Source organism: Blennius ocellaris, assembly GCF_963422515.1.
Source record: "Blennius ocellaris genome assembly, chromosome: 21".
In the NCBI taxonomy this organism is placed as follows: Eukaryota; Metazoa; Chordata; class Actinopteri; order Blenniiformes; family Blenniidae; genus Blennius; species Blennius ocellaris.
Window position 1 is genome coordinate 278,480 of NC_137670.1, and position 19,021 is coordinate 297,500.

General features: G+C 46.0%; 3 protein-coding genes across 6 annotated transcripts in view; 2 read left to right on the forward strand and 1 right to left on the reverse strand.

Annotated features, from left to right (window-relative positions):
* The first annotated feature begins 2,358 nt into the window (after positions 1-2,358).
* plaub (plasminogen activator, urokinase b) lies at positions 2,359-14,798 on the forward strand. Of its 2 annotated transcripts, none has more exons than XM_080517304.1 (11): positions 2,359-2,415; positions 3,135-3,228; positions 3,305-3,409; positions 3,486-3,636; positions 4,354-4,544; positions 9,387-9,560; positions 9,780-9,963; positions 10,401-10,549; positions 10,792-10,932; positions 11,972-12,120; positions 12,338-14,798. In XM_080517304.1, the coding sequence occupies exons 1-11, from the start codon at positions 2,365-2,367 to the stop codon at positions 12,530-12,532; spliced, it is 1,584 nt and encodes a 527-aa protein (XP_080373430.1). In that variant the 5' UTR covers positions 2,359-2,364; the 3' UTR covers positions 12,533-14,798. The 2 variants fall into 2 exon arrangements, with proteins under 2 accessions (XP_080373430.1, XP_080373431.1); XM_080517305.1 differs by having other exon boundaries at positions 4,447-4,544.
* Positions 4,468-19,021, reverse strand: part of LOC308145763 (endonuclease domain-containing 1 protein-like) — a 26,564-nt gene continuing 12,010 nt past the window's right edge. The window contains exons 3-4 of one of the 2 annotated variants that reach the window (XR_013937087.1): positions 9,317-9,574; positions 4,468-4,588 (exon numbers count right to left, since the gene is read on the reverse strand). The gene's annotated coding sequence lies outside the window, so the exon portion shown is untranslated. Of the gene's footprint in view, positions 4,589-9,220; positions 9,575-19,021 lie in introns of those variants that run through there. The other variant, XR_013937088.1, reaches the window with a different exon arrangement.
* Positions 17,256-18,883, forward strand: LOC308145768 (DELTA-sagatoxin-Srs1a-like). 2 transcript variants are annotated; one of them, XM_080517318.1, is made up of 3 exons: positions 17,256-17,279; positions 18,182-18,293; positions 18,379-18,883. In XM_080517318.1, the coding sequence occupies exons 2-3, from the start codon at positions 18,190-18,192 to the stop codon at positions 18,806-18,808; spliced, it is 534 nt and encodes a 177-aa protein (XP_080373444.1). In that variant the 5' UTR covers positions 17,256-17,279; positions 18,182-18,189; the 3' UTR covers positions 18,809-18,883. The 2 variants fall into 2 exon arrangements, with proteins under 2 accessions (XP_080373444.1, XP_080373443.1); XM_080517317.1 differs by having other exon boundaries at positions 17,258-17,279; positions 18,185-18,293.

Sequence of the window (19,021 nt, forward strand, 5' to 3'; positions counted from 1 at the left end):
CACACACACACCTGCTCCACCCCCCACATCCTCAAATGTAAAAATAATCATTAAAATGTTCGTCAGAGAAACATATTTTTACTTGTTATATTTTATATCTACATTTAAAAAATAGTCTAAACTTGTAAATAAAATAAAGAATTAATCTGACAAAACATCAGAATCTAAATAAACTCAATAGAAACAATCTGAATACATATATATATATATATATATATATATATATATATATATATATATATATATATATATAATTTGCACTGCCTGCTCTATGCAACCTTTTAATTGCTCCCCCAAGGACAAGTAATGCTTTTCATTGATTGATTGAAAAAAGCGCGGCTTCCTGCTAATATCTCTTTTCACTCAGGAAGTTTATAAAACTTCTTCTCAAACGTCCTGAAGTTGTGTTGTTGTTGAATGTTAAGGTTTATTGTTGATTTCTATTGGTTCCGATTCTCTTTTGTTCCCTGAACGCACCGTTAGACCAGGTTGGCCTGTGATTGGCTGAGAGTGGAGAAGGGGGCGGGGTCAGGAGGTGCAGGCTGCCCGTCCTTCTGGAGGAGCTTCAGTTTACAGCGGCTTTACAGACAAGGAGCTCCTCCTCAGGGACGTTACCCTGGTAACGCCCAGTTACCAGGGTAACGCTCAGTGACTTGGAGAAATACCTTTCATCTGATTACTGGTTTGGAAATAGTAACGCGTTAGATTACTGGTTCCTGAAAAACGTGGTCACAGGAGACTAACACGTTTCTAATTAACTTGTTACCGGCATCACTGGTGGTGGAGGAAGTCATCCCATTACTCTGGAAACAGAGGAAAAGTGTTTAAGTAGAAATACTCTTGAATAAAATACTGCACACTTTTTCATTCCAAGTCAGTGAGTGAAATAAATGACAGCGTCATCGGTCTGAAATAATGAACCAAAACATCAGAAAGTAATCAAACAGTGGTTTGAGGCTGCGGCCTGCAGGGGGCGCTGCTGAGCAGCTCTGCCCACTGGGGAAGCTCTTCACCTTCAATTCTCAACCTCTGGACTGATTCCACATCTGCCGTTACTCTCAACCTCTGGACTGATTCCACATCTGCTGTTACTCTCAACCTCTGGACTGATTCCACATCTGCTGTTACTCTCAACCTCTGGACTGATTCCACATCTGCTGTTACTCTCAACCTCTGGACTGATTCCACATCTGCTGTTATTCTCAACCTCTGGACTGATTCCACATCTGCTGTTACTCTCAACCTCTGGACTGATTCCACATCTGCTGTTACTCTCAACCTCTGGACTGATTCCACATCTGCTGTTACTCTCAACCTCTGGACTGATTCCACATCTGCTGTTACTCTCAACCTCTGGACTGATTCCACATCTGCTGTTATTCTGCCTCCAACCGTCAACCCAGGACGGCCAATTCATATCTGACGCCTGAAAACTAACCCAGACTAGTTGATCTGACTAAACCACACTAGTTGTTCTGACTAACCCAGACTAGTTGATCTGACTAACCCAGACTAGTTGTTCTGACTAACCCAGACGAGTTGTTCTGACTAAACCACACTAGTTGTTCTGACTAACTTAGACTAGTTGTTCTGACTAAACCAGACTAGTTGTTCTGACTAACTTAGACTAGTTGTTCTGACTAACTTAGACTAGTTGTTCTGACTAAACCAGACTAGTTGTTCTGACTAACCCAGACGAGTTGTTCTGACTAAACCACACTAGTTGTTCTGACTAAACCAGACTAGTTGTTGTGACTAACTTAGACTAGTTGTTCTGACTAACCCAGACTAGTTGTTCTGACTAACTTAGACTAGTTGTTCTGACTAACCCAGACTAGTTGTTCTGACTAAACCAGACTAGTTGTTCTGACTAACCCAGACTAGTTGTTCTGACTAACTTAGACTAGTTGTTCTGACTAACCCAGACTAGTTGTTCTGACTAACTTAGACTAGTTGTTCTGACTAAACCAGACTAGTTGTTCTGACTAACTTAGACTAGTTCCTCTGACTAAAACACAATAGTTGTTCTGACTACCACCCGTCTGGCCTCTGTGACGTTACTTTCTTGGTATTTTAATCCAGATGTTGTGAAACAGCAGCCGATGACACTCCGGCTCCTCCACATGACAAAATCTTTGATACTTCCTGAAAATGAAAAGTGACGATTATGACCCACAAACTGTTTCTTCACTGAAATCCTCCAAATCCAGCAGTCAGCCAATCAGAACACTCTGTCCTGTCAGCCAATCAGAACGCTCCGCCCTCCCTGCAGCAGCAGCCAGCTGTCAGCCAATCAGAAGACTCCGTCCTCCTATAACCAGAGTCTCCTGCAGGAAGATCAAACAGAATCTGGATTGAAGCAACATGAAGAGCAACTTCTGGCTGTTTCTGTTGGTGACGGCAGCAACTGAGGAGGTGAGCAGCGCTTCACCTCCTCCTCCTCTCTTCACCTCCTCTCTTCACCTCCTCCTCTCTCCTCCTCCTCTCTCTTCACCTCCTCTCTCCACCTCCTCTCTCCTCCTCCTCTCTCCACCTCCTCTCTCCTCCTCCTCTCTCCTCCTCCTCTCTCCACCTCCTCTCTCCTCCTCCTCTCTCCACCTCCTCTCTCCTCCTCCTCTCTCCACCTCCTCTCTCCTCCTCCTCTCTCCTCCTCCTCTCTCCACCTCCTCTCTCCTCCTCCTCTCTCCACCTCCTCTCTCTTCACCTCCTCTCTTCACCTCCTCCTCTCTCCACCTCCTCTCTCTTCACCTCCTCTCTCCACCTCCTCTCTCCTCCTCCTCTCTTCACCTCCTCTCTCCTCCTCCTCCTCTCTCCACCTCCTCTCTCTTCACCTCTCTCCTCCTCCTCTCTCCAGTTCCTCTCTCTCCTCCTCTCTCTCCACCTCCTTTCTCTCCTCCTCTCTTCACCTCCTCTCTCCACCTCCTCTCCTCCTCCTCTCTTCACCTCCTCTCTCCTCCTCCTCCTCTCTCCACCTCCTCTCTCTTCACCTCTCTCCAGTTCCTCTCTCTCCTCCTCTCTCTCCACCTCCTTTCTCTCCTCTTCCTCTCTCCTCCTCCTCTCTTCACCTCCTCTCTCCACCTCCTCTCCTCCTCCTCTCTCCACCTCCTCTCTCCACCTCCTGCTTCCTGTTCCAGGGCCTGCTGGGTGGAAGAGAAACGATATTCTCCCGTTTCCCCCCGTCGTCCTGGCCGTCCTCGTCTTCCTCAGAGCGTCCAGGTGAGGATCCAGGTGAGGATCCAGGTGAGGAGGTCCAGGTGAGGAGGTGAAGTGTCTGTGAGCGTGACGTGTTGCGGCGGCGTTGCAGGAGGCATCTGTCTGAACGGAGGGACGTCCGTCCCCTCGCTGTCCTCCGGACGACACATGTTCTGTCTCTGCGCCGACGGTTTCCAGGGGACACGATGCGAGACAGGTGGGAGACTCGGCTGGAGGACGTCCTCCACCCGGCTGTGACCTCTGACCTCTGACCTCCTGCGTCTTTCACCCAGCAAAGAGCAGCGAGTGCTACGAGGGCGTAGGGCTGTACTACCGCGGCTCGGCGTCCACCGCGGCCGGCGGCCTGCCATGTGAGACGTGGGACGCCGCCAGCAGGACGTTCCTGTCGTCTGACGAGGACGGGGGGAGACACAACCACTGCAGGTCTGGACGGCTGTCCTTCTGGACCTTCACAATAAAACCCTCACACTGCTGCTTTAATCTGGACCTTCACAATAAAACACTCACACTGCTGCTTTAATCTGGACCTTCACAATAAAACACTCACACTGCTGCTTTAACCTGGACCTTCACAATAAAACGGTCACCATGTTGCTTTAATCTGGACCTTCACAATAAAACACTCACACTGCTGCTTTAACCTGGACCTTCACAATAAAAGCCACACTGCTGCTCCAGAAAGCAGAGCTCACTAAGACGTTGTCCACGGGGGAAGATCGGAGCTTTATTGTGGTGAAACAGTGAATGCTAAGTCAGCAGGTGAACGTGCTCGGGCCCGTTGCAGGAGCTCCGCCTCCTCTCAGGTATTCGGGAGTGGCGGCGTCAGGCTCTGCTGCCAGAGCAGAGACATGGAAGGTTGATGATTCAAATCCAGGTCTCCTCAGCCTCACGACCAGCTTTTCTTTGATCCCGTTCACTTTGATCTGCTTGTTGTTGAAAACATGCAGCCGAAGGACAGGATGAGCTTCAGATCCATGAATACATGCTTTTCTGTTCTCAATGTATTCTTATTACTACAAATAATATCATGATAGTTATTAAGTATTTGATGTTCTGCTTTAATCCTTTGACTGTTTGTTTTCCTTTCTTGTCTAAAATGTTTTATTGATCAATGATTCTTCACGACTCGTTTGGTCTCAGATTTTCACAAAGTAGAAACATGACAAACTGCAGACGTCTCGGAGTCGGAGGACAGTCTGATGAGCCGCAGCTCGTCTTCTGCTCTTCATGCAGGAACCTGCAGTACCGCATGCGTCCCTGGTGCTTCGTCCGCAAGCAGCTGCAGCTGCAGTGGGAATACTGCGACATCCCCCGCTGTGGCGCCCAGCCCCGTCAGTACTCTACTCTCTAGTTACTGTAGCCTGGAGAGTACCTGCTGTAGGTGGAGGACTGGGAGATAATCCGTCACTTCTAACGACCAGGAAGAGTCACAACAAAACAACCAAGACATAACTAGAATAACCCAGACTAACTAGAATAATCCAGACTAACTAGAATAACCCAGACTAACTAGAATAACTCAGACTAACTAGAATAACCCCGAATAACTCAGACTAACGAGAATAACACAGACTAACTAGAATAACCCAGACTAACTAGAATAACCCAGAACAACTCAGACTAACTAGAATAACTCAGACTAACTAGAATAAACCAGACTAACTAGAATAACCCAGAATAACTCAGACTAACTAGAATAACTCAGACTAACTAGAATAACCCAGACTAACTAGAATAACTCAGACTAACTAGAATAACCCAGACTAACTAGAATAATCCAGACTAACTAGAATAACCCCGAATAACTCAGACTAACGAGAATAACACAGACTAACTAGAATAACCCAGACTAACTAGAATAACTCAGACTAACTAGAATAACCCCGAATAACTCAGACTAACGAGAATAACACAGACTAACTAGAATAACTCAGACTAACGAGAATAACACAGACTAACTAGAATAACTCAGACTAACTAGAATAACTCAGACTAACTAGAATAACCCCGAATAACTCAGACTAACGAGAATAACACAGACTAACTAGAATAACCCAGACTAACTAGAATAACCCAGAACAACTCAGACTAACTAGAATAACTCAGACTAACTAGAATAACCCAGACTAACTAGAATAACTCAGACTAACTAGAATAACCCCAAATAACTCAGACTAACGAGAATAACACAGACTAACTAGAATAACCCAGACTAACTAGAATAACCCAGAACAACTCAGACTAACTAGAATAACTCAGACTAACTAGAATAAACCAGACTAACTAGAATAACCCAGAATAACTCAGACTAACTAGAATAACTCAGACTAACTAGAATAACCCAGACTAACTAGAATAACTCAGACTAACTAGAATAACCCAGACTAACTAGAATAATCCAGACTAACTAGAATAACCCCGAATAACTCAGACTAACGAGAATAACACAGACTAACTAGAATAACCCAGACTAACTAGAATAACTCAGACTAACTAGAATAACCCAGAATAACTCAGACTAACGAGAATAACACAGACTAACTAGAATAACTCAGACTAACGAGAAAAACACAGACTAACTAGAATAACTCAGACTAACTAGAATAACTCAGACTAACTAGAATAACCCCGAATAACTCAGACTAACGAGAATAACACAGACTAACTAGAATAACCCAGACTAACTAGAATAACCCAGAACAACTCAGACTAACTAGAATAACTCAGACTAACTAGAATAAACCAGACTAACTAGAATAACCCAGAATAACTCAGACTAACTAGAATAACTCAGACTAACTAGAATAACCCAGACTAACTAGAATAACTCAGACTAACTAGAATAACCCAGACCAACTAGAATAACTCAGACCAACTAGAATAACTCAGACCAACTAGAATAACCCAGACTAACTAGAATAACTCAGACCAACTAGAATAACTCAGACTAACTAGAATAACCCAGACTAACTAGAATAACTCAGACTAACTAGAATAACCCAGACTAACTAGAATAACTCAGACCAACTAGAATAACTCAGACCAACTAGAATAACCCAGACTAACTAGAATAACTCAGACCAACTAGAATAACTCAGACTAACTAGAATAACTCAGACCAACTAGAATAACCCAGACTAACTAGAATAACCCAGAACAACTCAGACTAACTAGAATAACTCAGACTAACTAGAATAAACCAGACTAACTAGAATAACCCAGAATAACTCAGACTAACTAGAATAACTCAGACTAACTAGAATAACCCAGACTAACTAGAATAACTCAGACCAACTAGAATAACTCAGACCAACTAGAATAACCCAGACTAACTAGAATAACCCAGAACAACTCAGACTAACTAGAATAACTCAGACTAACTAGAATAACCCAGACTAACTAGAGTAACTCAGACCAACTAGAATAACTCAGACCAACTAGAATAACTCAGACTAACTAGAATAACCCAGACTAACTAGAATAACTCAGACCAACTAGAATAACTCAGACCAACTAGAATAACCCAGACTAACTAGAATAACCCAGAACAACTCAGACTAACTAGAATAACTCAGACTAACTAGAATAAACCAGACTAACTAGAATAACCCAGAATAACTCAGACTAACTAGAATAACTCAGACTAACTAGAATAACCCAGACTAACTAGAATAACTCAGACCAACTAGAATAACTCAGACCAACTAGAATAACTCAGACCAACTAGAATAACCCAGACTAACTAGAATAACTCAGACCAACTAGAATAACTCAGACTAACTAGAATAACCCAGACTAACTAGAATAACTCAGACTAACTAGAATAACTCAGACCAACTAGAATAACTCAGACTAACTAGAATAACCCAGACTAACTAGAATAACTCAGACCAACTAGAATAACTCAGAATAACTAGAATAACTCAGACAAACTAGAATAACCCAGACTAACTAGAATAACCCAGAACAACTCAGACTAACTAGAATAACTCAGACTAACTAGAATAAACCAGACTAACTAGAATAACCCAGAATAACTCAGACTAACTAGAATAACTCAGACTAACTAGAATAACCCAGACTAACTAGAATAACTCAGACCAACTAGAATAACTCAGACCAACTAGAATAACCCAGACTAACTAGAATAACTCAGACCAACTAGAATAACTCAGACCAACTAGAATAACTCAGACTAACTAGAATAACCCAGACTAACTAGAATAACTCAGACCAACTAGAATAACTCAGACTAACTAGAATAACCCAGACTAACTAGAATAACTCAGACCAACTAGAATAACTCAGACCAACTAGAATAACCCAGACTAACTAGAATAACTCAGACCAACTAGAATAACTCAGACTAACTAGAATAACTCAGACCAACTAGAATAACCCAGACTAACTAGAATAACCCAGAACAACTCAGACTAACTAGAATAACTCAGACTAACTAGAATAAACCAGACTAACTAGAATAACCCAGAATAACTCAGACTAACTAGAATAACTCAGACTAACTAGAATAACCCAGACTAACTAGAATAACTCAGACCAACTAGAATAACTCAGACCAACTAGAATAACCCAGACTAACTAGAATAACCCAGAACAACTCAGACTAACTAGAATAACTCAGACTAACTAGAATAACCCAGACTAACTAGAGTAACTCAGACCAACTAGAATAACTCAGACCAACTAGAATAACTCAGACTAACTAGAATAACCCAGACTAACTAGAATAACTCAGACCAACTAGAATAACTCAGACCAACTAGAATAACCCAGACTAACTAGAATAACCCAGAACAACTCAGACTAACTAGAATAACTCAGACTAACTAGAATAAACCAGACTAACTAGAATAACCCAGAATAACTCAGACTAACTAGAATAACTCAGACTAACTAGAATAACCCAGACTAACTAGAATAACTCAGACCAACTAGAATAACTCAGACCAACTAGAATAACTCAGACCAACTAGAATAACCCAGACTAACTAGAATAACTCAGACCAACTAGAATAACTCAGACCAACTAGAATAACTCAGACTAACTAGAATAACCCAGACTAACTAGAATAACTCAGACCAACTAGAATAACTCAGACTAACTAGAATAACCCAGACTAACTAGAATAACTCAGACCAACTAGAATAACTCAGAATAACTAGAATAACTCAGACCAACTAGAATAACCCAGACTAACTAGAATAACCCAGAACAACTCAGACTAACTAGAATAACTCAGACTAACTAGAATAAACCAGACTAACTAGAATAACCCAGAATAACTCAGACTAACTAGAATAACTCAGACTAACTAGAATAACCCAGACTAACTAGAATAACTCAGACCAACTAGAATAACTCAGACTAACTAGAATAACCCAGACTAACTAGAATAACTCAGACCAACTAGAATAACTCAGACTAACTAGAATAACCCAGACTAACTAGAATAACTCAGACCAACTAGAATAACTCAGAATAACTAGAATAACTCAGACCAACTAGAATAACCCAGACTAACTAGAATAACTCAGACCAACTAGAATAACTCAGACTAACTAGAATAACCCAGACTAACTAGAATAACTCAGACTAACTAGAATAACTCAGACCAACTAGAATAACTCAGACTAACTAGAATAACCCAGACTAACTAGAATAACTCAGACCAACTAGAATAACTCAGAATAACTAGAATAACTCAGACCAACTAGAATAACCCAGACTAACTAGAATAACTCAGACCAACTAGAATAACTCAGACTAACTAGAATAACTCAGACCAACTAGAATAACTCAGACTAACTAGAATAACCCCGAATAACTAGAATAACTCAGACTAACTAGAATAACCCAGACTAACTAGAATAACTCAGACCAACTAGAATAACCCAGACTAACTAGAATAACTCAGACCAACTAGAATAACTCAGACTAACTAGAATAACTCAGACCAACTAGAATAACTCAGACTAACTAGAATAACCCAGACTAACTAGAATAACTCAGACTAACTAGAATAACCCAGACTAACTAGAATAACCAGGAAGCAGCTGAAGGGAAGTAGAACGAGGAAGTTACCTGACGGAGACTCTTTCCTCACTTCCTTCATCCTGAACGTCCTTCTGATTAAAACCACCTCTGTTGGTAGTTCCTGGTCCTGGTCCTGCTGGTCCTGGTCCTGCTGCTCCTGGTCCTGCTGATCCTGGTCCTGCTGATCCTGGTCCTGCTGATCCTGGTCCTGCTGGTCCTGGTCCTGGTCCTGCTGCTCCTGGTCTTTCTGGTCCTGGTCCTGCACCTCCTACATCCTCAGACCCTGGACCAGGTCAGTCCTCAGTCCTGCAACATCCTGATGTCAAATGACGGCTGCACATCTGAACTGTGTGTGTGCGTGTGTGTGTGCGTGTGTGTGTGTGTGTGTGCGTGCGTGTGTGCGTGCGTGTGTGTGTGTGTGTGCGTGTGTGCGTGTGCGCGTGCGTGCGTGTGTGTGTGTGTGTGCGTATGTGTGTGTGTGCGTGCGTGTGTGTGTGTGCGCCCCCTGCAGGGTGTGGCCTGCGCTCCATCACCCGTCAGATGAAGATCGTGGGCGGCAGCGTGGCCCCGGTGGAGAACCAGCCCTGGGTGGCGGCCATCTTTTTCCGGAGGGGGGGGCAGAAGGCGTTCCTGTGTGGGGGGAGTCTGATCCACCCCTGCTGGGTGCTGAGTGCCGCACACTGCTTCCCCCGCGGGTACTCCACTACTCAGTACTCTAGTTACCTCAGTTACTCCTGGAGTTACTTTCCACAGCTGCTGACAACATCTCAACATCAGGAGACAACGGACCCATGTGGTTCTACGTTCTGTGGTTCGACAGTTCTTTGGTTCTGTGGTTCTACATTCTGTAGTTCTATGGATCTACAGTTCTGTTGGGATACGTTCTATGGTTCTACAGTTCTGTTGAGATACGTTCTATGGTTCTACAGTTCTGTTGTAATACGTTCTACGGTTCCACGGTTCAATGGTTCTGTGGTTCTACAGTTGAAATACATTCTGTGGTTCTATGTTCTGTGGTTCTATGTTCTGTGGTTGTACGTTCTGTGCTTCTACAGTTCTATGGTTCCATGGTTCTATGGTTCCACGGTTCTATGGATCTATGGTTCCACGGTTCTATGGTTCTGTGTCTCAGCATCCAGAAGAAGCCATGGCGCTTCAGCGTGTCTTTAGGGAGAACCGCTCTGAACGAGAGCAACCCGGAGGAGCAGAACTTCAGGGTGGAGGAGGTGATCGTACACCACCACTTCGACCACCGCCAGGGCGACTTCAACCACGACATCGGTGCACACACACACACACACACACACACACACACACACACACACACACACACACACACACACACACACACACACACACACACACACACACACACACACACACGGTTCTTCGCAGTTCTCAGGATTATTTAGTGAATCTGACGACTGAAGTGAAGGTTTGAGGATTGGAGTCGGTAGTTGCTGGTTTCAGTCTGTTGCTGGTTTCAGTCTGTTGCTGGTTTCAGTCTGTTGCTGGTTTTGCAGCTCTGCTGAAGCTCCGGTCTCGACGTGGACGTTGTGCTGAGGAGAACCAATCAGTGAGAACCGTCTGTCTCCCACCGCCGTTCCAGAAGCTTCTGCCAGGAACCACATGTGAGGTCGCTGGGTACGGCAAGGAGCAGCACGGTGAGGAACATCAGGGCCCTCAGACCCGCTCAGGAACCAGGAGCTGGATCAGGAACCAGTTCAGGAACCAGCTCAGGAACCAGCTCAGGAACCAGTTCAGGAACCAGCTAAGGAACCAGCTCAGGAACCAGTTCAGGAACCAGGAGCTGGATCAACAACCAGCTCAGGAACCAGCTCAGGAACCAGCTCAGGAACCAGCTCAGGAACCAGTTCAGGAACCAGTAGCTGGATCAGGAACCAGTTCAGGAACCAGCTCAGGAACCAGATCAGGAACCAGTTCAGGAACCAGTAGCTGGATCAGGAACCAGCTCAGGAACCAGTTCAGGAACCAGCAGCTGGATAAGGAACCAGTTCAGGAACCAGCTCAGGACTCTACATGATGTTTTGAGTGACTTCAGGATTAATAACAAAATAAGAGCGTGACAGAATGAAGGCAGAAATATTTTATGCTTGAAGTCACATAACAGAGATTATTCTCTCACCTGGTCTTTTGAATGAGGCCATGACTTCCTGTTGACTTCCTGTTGACTTCCTGTTGACTTCCTGCTGACTTCCTGTTGACTTCCTGTTGACTTCCTACTGACTTCCTGTCTTCTTCCTGTGAATGAGGCCATGACTTCCTGTTGACTTCCTGTTGACTTCCTGCTGACTTCCTGTCTTCTTCCTGTGAATGAGGCCATGACTTCCTGTTGACTTCCTGTTGACTTCCTGCTGACTTCCTGTCTTCTTCCTGTGAATGAGGCCATGACTTCCTGTTGACTTCCTGTTGACTTCCTGTCTTCTTCCTGTGAATGAGGCCATGACTTCCTGTTGACTTCCTATTGACTTCCTGCTGACTTCCTGTTGACTTCCTACTGACTTCCTGTCTTCTTCCTGTGAATGAGGCCATGACTTCCTGTTGACTTCCTGTTGACTTCCTGTTGACTTCCTGTCTTCTTCCTGTGAATGAGGCCATGACTTCCTGCTGACTTCCTGTTGACTTCCTGCTGACTTCCTGTCTTCTTCCTGTGAATGAGGCCATGACTTCCTGTCCCTGCAGGCCTGTGGTACCGGTCCCAGTACCTGAGGGAGGTCCAGGTGGACCTGGTCTCGGACTCGGTGTGTCGCCAGGAGGACCACTATGGAGACCAGATCAGTGAAAACATGTTTTGTGCCGGAAGTTCTGACTGGAGCCGGGACGCCTGTGAGGTACTGACCCGGTCTACCTGGACCCTCTGGACCCTGACCAAGACTCTCTTCACCCACTGGACTCTCTGGACCACTGGACCCACTGGACTCTCTGGACCCTGACCTGGACTGTGACCTGGACCCACTGGACCCACTGGACTCTCTGGACTCTGACCTGGACCCACTGTGTTTGAGACCTGTTGGCCCTGGACCTGGCTAACCCCTGTGGTCCCTGCAGGGGGACTCGGGGGGCCCCCTGGTGTGCTCGGTGGCGGGGCGGGTCTTCCTGTTCGGGGTGGTGAGCTGGGGCCACGGCTGCGCCCGGACCCTCAAGCCGGGGGTCTACACCTCCGTCACCAACTACAACCACTGGGTGGAGCTCAAGACCGCCGTCCCCCATATCGCCGCCGGAACCATGTTCCCCCAGAAGTGACCCTCTGGGGGGGTCCAGGGGAGTCCTGAGGACCAGACCAGGGACTAGAGAACCAGAGACCAGGAACCAGAGACTAGAGAACCAGGGACTAGAGAACCAGAGACTAGAGAACCAGAGACTAGAGAACCAGGAACTAGAGAACCAGAGACCAGGGACCAGAGACTAGAGAACAAGAAACTAGAGAACCAGAGACTAGAGAACCAGGGACTAGAGAACCAGAGACCAGGAACCAGAGACTAGAGAACCAGAGACTAGAAAACCAGAGACTAGAGAACCAGAGACCAGGAACCAGAGACTAGAGAACCAGGGACTAGAGAACCATAGACTAGAGAATTAGAGACTAGAGAACCAGAGACTAGAGAACCAGAGACCAGGAACCAGAGACCAGGAACCAGAGACTAGAGAACCAGGGACTAGAGAACCAGAGACTAGAGAACCAGAAACTAGAGAACCAGAGACTAAAGAACCAGGGACTAGAGAACCAGGGACTAGAGAACCAGAGACTAGAGAACCAGAGACTAGAGAACCAGGGACTAGAGAACCATAGACTAGAGAACTAGAGACTAGAGAACCAGTGACTAGAGAACCAGAGACCAGGAACCAGAGACTAGAGCATTAGAGACTAGAGAACCAGAGACTAGAGAACCAGAGACCAGGAACCAGAAACTAGAGAACCAGAAACTAGAGAACCAGAGACCAGAGAACCAGGAACTAGAGAACCAGAGACTAGAGAACCAGAGACCAGGAACCAGAGACTAGAGAACCAGAAACTAGAGAACCAGAGACTAGAGAACCAGGGACTAGAGAACCAGAGACCAGGAACCAGAGACTAGAGAACCAGAGACTAGAGAACCAGATACCAGGAACCAGAGACTAGAGAACCAGGGACTAGAGAACCATAGACTAGAGAATTAGAGACTAGAGAACCAGAGACTAGAGAACCGGAGACTAGAGAACCAGAGACTAGAGAACCGGAGACTAGAGAACCAGGGACTAGAGAACCAGAGACTAGAGAACCAGAGACTAGAGAACCAGGGACTAGAGAACCAGGGACTAGAGAACCAGAGACTAGAGAACCAGGGACTAGAGAACCAGAGACCAGGAACCAGAGACTAGAGAACCAGAGACTAGAGAACCAGAGACTAGAGAACCAGATACCAGGAACCAGAGACTAGAGAACCAGGGACTAGAGAACCATAGACTAGAGAATTAGAGACTAGAGAACCAGAGACTAGAGAACCAGGGACTAGATAACCAGAGACTAGAGAACCAGAGACTACAGAACCAGGGACTAGAGAACCAGAGACTAGAGAACCAGAGACTAGAGAACCAGGGACTAGAGAACCAGAGACTAGAGAACCAGAGACTAGAGAACCAGGGACTAGAGAACCAGAGACTAGAGAACCAGAGACCAGGAACCAGAGACTAGAGAACCAGAAACTAGAGAACCAGAGACCAGGAACCAGGGACTAGAGAACCAGAGACTAGAGAACCAGAGACTAGAGAACCAGGGACTAGAGAACCAGAGACCAGGAACCAGAGACTACAGAACCAGAAACTAGAGAACCAGAGAACTACGAATCAAACCAGAAATCCAAATGAATCACGACCTGGTGTGACTCAAAGTATTTTATTAAAGTATTTTATTAAAGTATTTTATTAAAGTATTTGATTAAAGTATTGTGTTCTGCAGTCTGGCGCCACCTGGAGCTCGCCAGTGTAATGTAATGTAATGTAATGTAATGTAATGTAATGTAAAGTGTAGCTAGGCAGGAAATGTAATCAATAAAACAATCTGGCTAAAGAACCAACAGGGAACCAACAGGGAACGTTCCAGAGTTTCTTCAGGAAAAACAAACGAAAGTTTGCAAAAGAAAACAACAACAAGCTTATTAGTAAGTGCAGCCAAACCCAGTACTGCAGTACCTGCTGGTTCCACCAGGTGGAGCTGGAACTCCTCACTGCCACCTACTGGAGACACGTGGTTTCACTGCACCTTCAGATTCACTTCCTTGTTCTGTGTTTTCTACGATTTGCTACAATTGAAGTTCTGAACAAGAAAATGATGTGAACACTTTGTTCATTCTGGTTTTAAACGTCGTCAAAATCAGTCTGATCACTTTTATTAGTAAGATCAATAACTCTTCATTACCAGTTGTTGTTGTTTTCTATATTTCTTCTTGACATTTTCTAATAAAAAACTGACTGTTCAATAATTCTGATCATTTAATGTTGATTCTTTTAAATTCCGACAATAAAGAGTTAAATCAAAGCAAACGGTTCAGTTCATTGATTAACAATAGATTTTAACTTTAGTTCGTATTTTAAAGTATTTCTGTGCTGCTTTGACCTGAACTGACTCAGTCTGAGTCGGACTCAGTTCAGTGGCTCAGTTCAGTGGCTCAGTTCAGTGGCTCAGTTCAGTGACTCAGTTCAGTGACTCAGTTCAGTGATTCAGTTCAGTGGCTCAGTTCAGTGGCTCAGTTCAGTGGCTCAGTTCAGTGACTCAGTTCAGTGACTCAGTTCAGTGATTCAGTTCAGTGGCTCAGTTCAGTGGCTCAGTTCAGTGAATTCAGTTCAGTGGCTCAGTTCAGTGACTCAGTTCAGTGAATTCAGTTCAGTGACTCAGTTCAGTGATTCAGTTCAGTGGCTCAGTTCAGTGACTCAGTTCAGTGACTCAGTTCAGTGATTCAGTTCAGTGATTCAGTTCAGTGATTCAGTTCAGTGATTCAGTTCAGTGACTCAGTTCAGTGATTCAGTTCAGTGGCTCAGTTCAGTGATTCAGTTCAGTGACTCAGTTCAGTGATTCAGTTCAGTGGCTCAGTTCAGTGACTCAGTTCAGTGACTCAGTTCAGTGAATTCAGATGTTCCTCTTAATATACCAGGTCCTTCCTCTTTGCCTCCATTAGGGTAACTTTAACTCACTCACTCACTCACTCACTCACTCACTCACTCACTCACTCACTCACTCACTCACTCACTCACTCACTCACTCACTCACTCACTCACTCACTCACTCACTCACTCACTCACACACACACACACACACACACACAGTTTCCATCCAGTCTTGTTGATCAAGAAATATTTTTGGAAAAAAAACCAAGCAAAGTTGAATTGAACCTTATTGATTTGATTAGATTGATCAGAGTCTCTTCATGAGACCAGCAGGGGGCGCTGGAGGACCAGAACATGTAGGGTCTTCATGAGACCAGCAGGGGGCGCTGGAGGACCAGAACATGTAGGGTCTTCATGAGACCAGCAGGGGGCGCTGGAGGACCAGAGATGAAGGTTTCAGGGATCCAGAGTTTCTCTGTGGTTTTTACTGTTTGTGTCTTTTGCCTGTTCTGCAGAATCATAATTGACTTTATTGTCATTGTACAAATACAACATGCAAGTACAATGTACAAGTACAACGTACAAGTACAACGTACAAGTACAAGCATCAAACCTCCAGGACCTCCAGGAGTCCATCATGTATCAAGTGTCCCATGAGGCCCTGCAGGTCTGGCCGGTGGCCTTGAGAGGCCGACCAGGTCCAGGGTTGCAGGTCTGGCCGGTGGCCTTGAGAGGCCTACCAGGTCCAGGGTTGCAGGTCTGGCCGGTGGCCTTGAGAGGCCGACCAGGTCCAGGGTTGCAGGTCTGGCCGGTGGCCTTGAGAGGCCGACCAGGTCCAGGGTTGCAGGTCTGGCCGGTGGCCTTGAGAGGCCGACCAGGTCCAGGGTTGCAGGTCTGGCCGGTGGCCTTGAGAGGCCGACCAGGTCCAGGGTTGCAGGTCTGGCCGGTGGCCTTGAGAGGCCGACCAGGTCCAGGGTTGCAGGTCTGGCCGGTGGTCTTGAGAGGCCGACCAGGTCCAGGGTTGCAGGTCTGGCCGGTGGTCTTGAGAGGCCGACCAGGTCCAGGGTTGCAGGTCTGGCCGGTGGTCTTGAGAGGCCGACCAGGTCCAGGGTTGCAGGTCTGGCCGGTGGCCTTGAGAGGCCGACCAGGTCCAGGGTTGCAGGTCTTGACTATGTTTGCATGAAGACGATCGTCTGTCTTTGTCTCTTCGTCTCTTTCAGCCTCCTTCAGTCACACTTTTATATTTCCTGCCGTTTTCCTGCCTCTTTGATCTGCAGCTGCTTTGATCCAGGTTGTTTTGTTTTCATGAATCCTCTTTCAAGTATTAGACTCAAATCTGGACATTCGTTTCTCTATGCAGACGTTTTCCTCACGATTTGGTCGATTTGAAATGATTTGTGACATTTAGTCCGTTTTCTTCACTTTCTTGTCACGTGTCATCAAGCTGAATGACACACACACACACACACACACACACACACACACACACACACACACACACACACACACACACACACACACACACACACACACACACACACACACACACACACACACACACACACACACCCTGTGGGCCATGGCGAGGTGATGACGGGATGAACCGGTCTGGGCGGTTCCGGTCTGATGACTCTGGAACAATGATCAGATTCTTAGCTACACTTTTTATCTGTAAGCATCTCGGAGCTTTGAGCTCTTGAGACACGCCCACCTGCACAGAGCCACGCCCCCTGAAGGGCAGGACACAGCAGAGCCACGCCCCCCTGAAGGACAGCACAAAGCAGAGCCACGCCCCCCTGCAGCTCAGGTGGGGGTGTGACCAGGGGGGCGTGTCCGTCACTGCTGTCACGTCCAAAGTGCCTGTTGCAGTCAGACGAGTGTCGACCGCCCAGTGAGCGACTTCCAGCAGGTGAGTTCTCCTGCAGCTTCGTTCTGATTGGCTGAGATTTCCTGTGTGACAAGTCATTGCCTTGTTTCTGTCGAGTTAGGTGTCGTTTGTGTCGAGTCGTTTGTGTCGAGTCGTTTGTGTCGAGTTAGTAGTTTCTGTCAAGCTAGTCGTCGTTTCTGTCGAGTTAGTTGCTGTTTCTGTTGAGTTAGTTGTCTCCTGTGTTGAGTTAGTTGTCGTTTGTGTGGAGTTAGTAGTTTGTGTTGAGTTAGTAGTTTGTGTTGAGTCAGTTTGTGTTGAGTTAGTAGTTTGTGTTGAGTTAGTAGTTTGTGTTGAGTTAGTAGTTTGTGTTGAGTCCGTTTGTGTTGAGTTAGTAGTTTGTGTTGAGTTAGTAGTTTGTGTTGAGTCAGTTTGTGTTGAGTTAGTAGTTTGTGTTGAGTTAGTAGTTTGTGTTGAGTTAGTAGTTTGTGTTGAGTCAGTTTGTGTTGAGTTAGTAGTTTGTGTTGAGTTAGTAGTTTGTGTTGAGTCAGTCTGTGTTGAGTTAGTAGTTTGTGTTGAGTTAGTAGTTTGTGTTGAGTCAGTCTGTGTTGAGTTAGTAGTTTGTGTTGAGTCAGTTTGTGTTGAGTTAGTTGTCGTTTGTGTGGAGTTAGTAGTTTGTGTTGAGTTAGTAGTTTGTGTTGAGTTAGTAGTTTGTGTTGAGTCAGTTTGTGTTGAGTTAGTAGTTTGTGTTGAGTCAGTTTGTGTTGAGTTAGTTGTCTGCGAGTTGTAAAGTTATTTGTGTTATTTGTCATTTGTCTTGAGTTAGTTGTTGTTTATGTTGAGTTAGTTGTTGTTTATGTTGAGCTAGTTGTTGTTAACCCTAACCCCACCCCTGATGCCCCCTGACCCCTCCATGCCCCGCCCCCTGACCCTCCTCCCCCTGCCAGCAGCCATCATGCCCGACCACGCAGAAGCCCACTCCCACACCATCCAGACCAACAGGAACTGCACCATGGAGATCACCAACGTCACCGCCAACCACTTCCTGGTCTACCCCAGGTGATCCATCGCTTGATTTACAACCACTTCTCTCATTCATATCAGTTCTTATATGTAGTTCTATACGTACCTCTGCCCCCCCCAGGGTCCACCTGGAGAGCGGCTTCCCCTTCAGCCCCCCCCAGCCCACGCTGGCCCCCAGCGAGGTGGAGGTGTGCTCCTTCACCAAGAAGGAGAACGCGGCGTCGGGGGCGGTGGGGGTCATGACCTATGAGCTGTATAACATGTTGAGCAAGGCGGTGGCGGGGCAGCTGGCCGTCATGTTCTCCGTCCCCTTCGACTACAACTTCTACAAGAACTGGCTGGCCGTTAGCATCTTTGCGGAGCCGCGCGCCTGCGACAAGGCGCTGTTCGAGCACATGTACAAGGAGAAGGACGGGCAGAAGATGAACTTCACGCGCTACCAGGCCAACGGCGGCGGCGTCACCTTCCGCACCGACAAGCTGGAGATCCGGGCCACCATGAACGAGGAGGGCAGCGGCATCGTGAAGGTGGAGCTCTACGACAGGATGTGACCCGCGCAGGCCACGCCCCCTGGCTCACACACAGTCAGTCAGACAGTCTCTGTCCTTTAATCAATAAAACAATCAATCAAGTTCACGTCTCCATTTCTTTACTCGACAACAAAACCATCAATCATCCATCCATCAATCAATCATCCATCTATCAATCATCCATCAATCAATCATCCATCTATCAATCATCCATCCATCAATCATCCATCCATC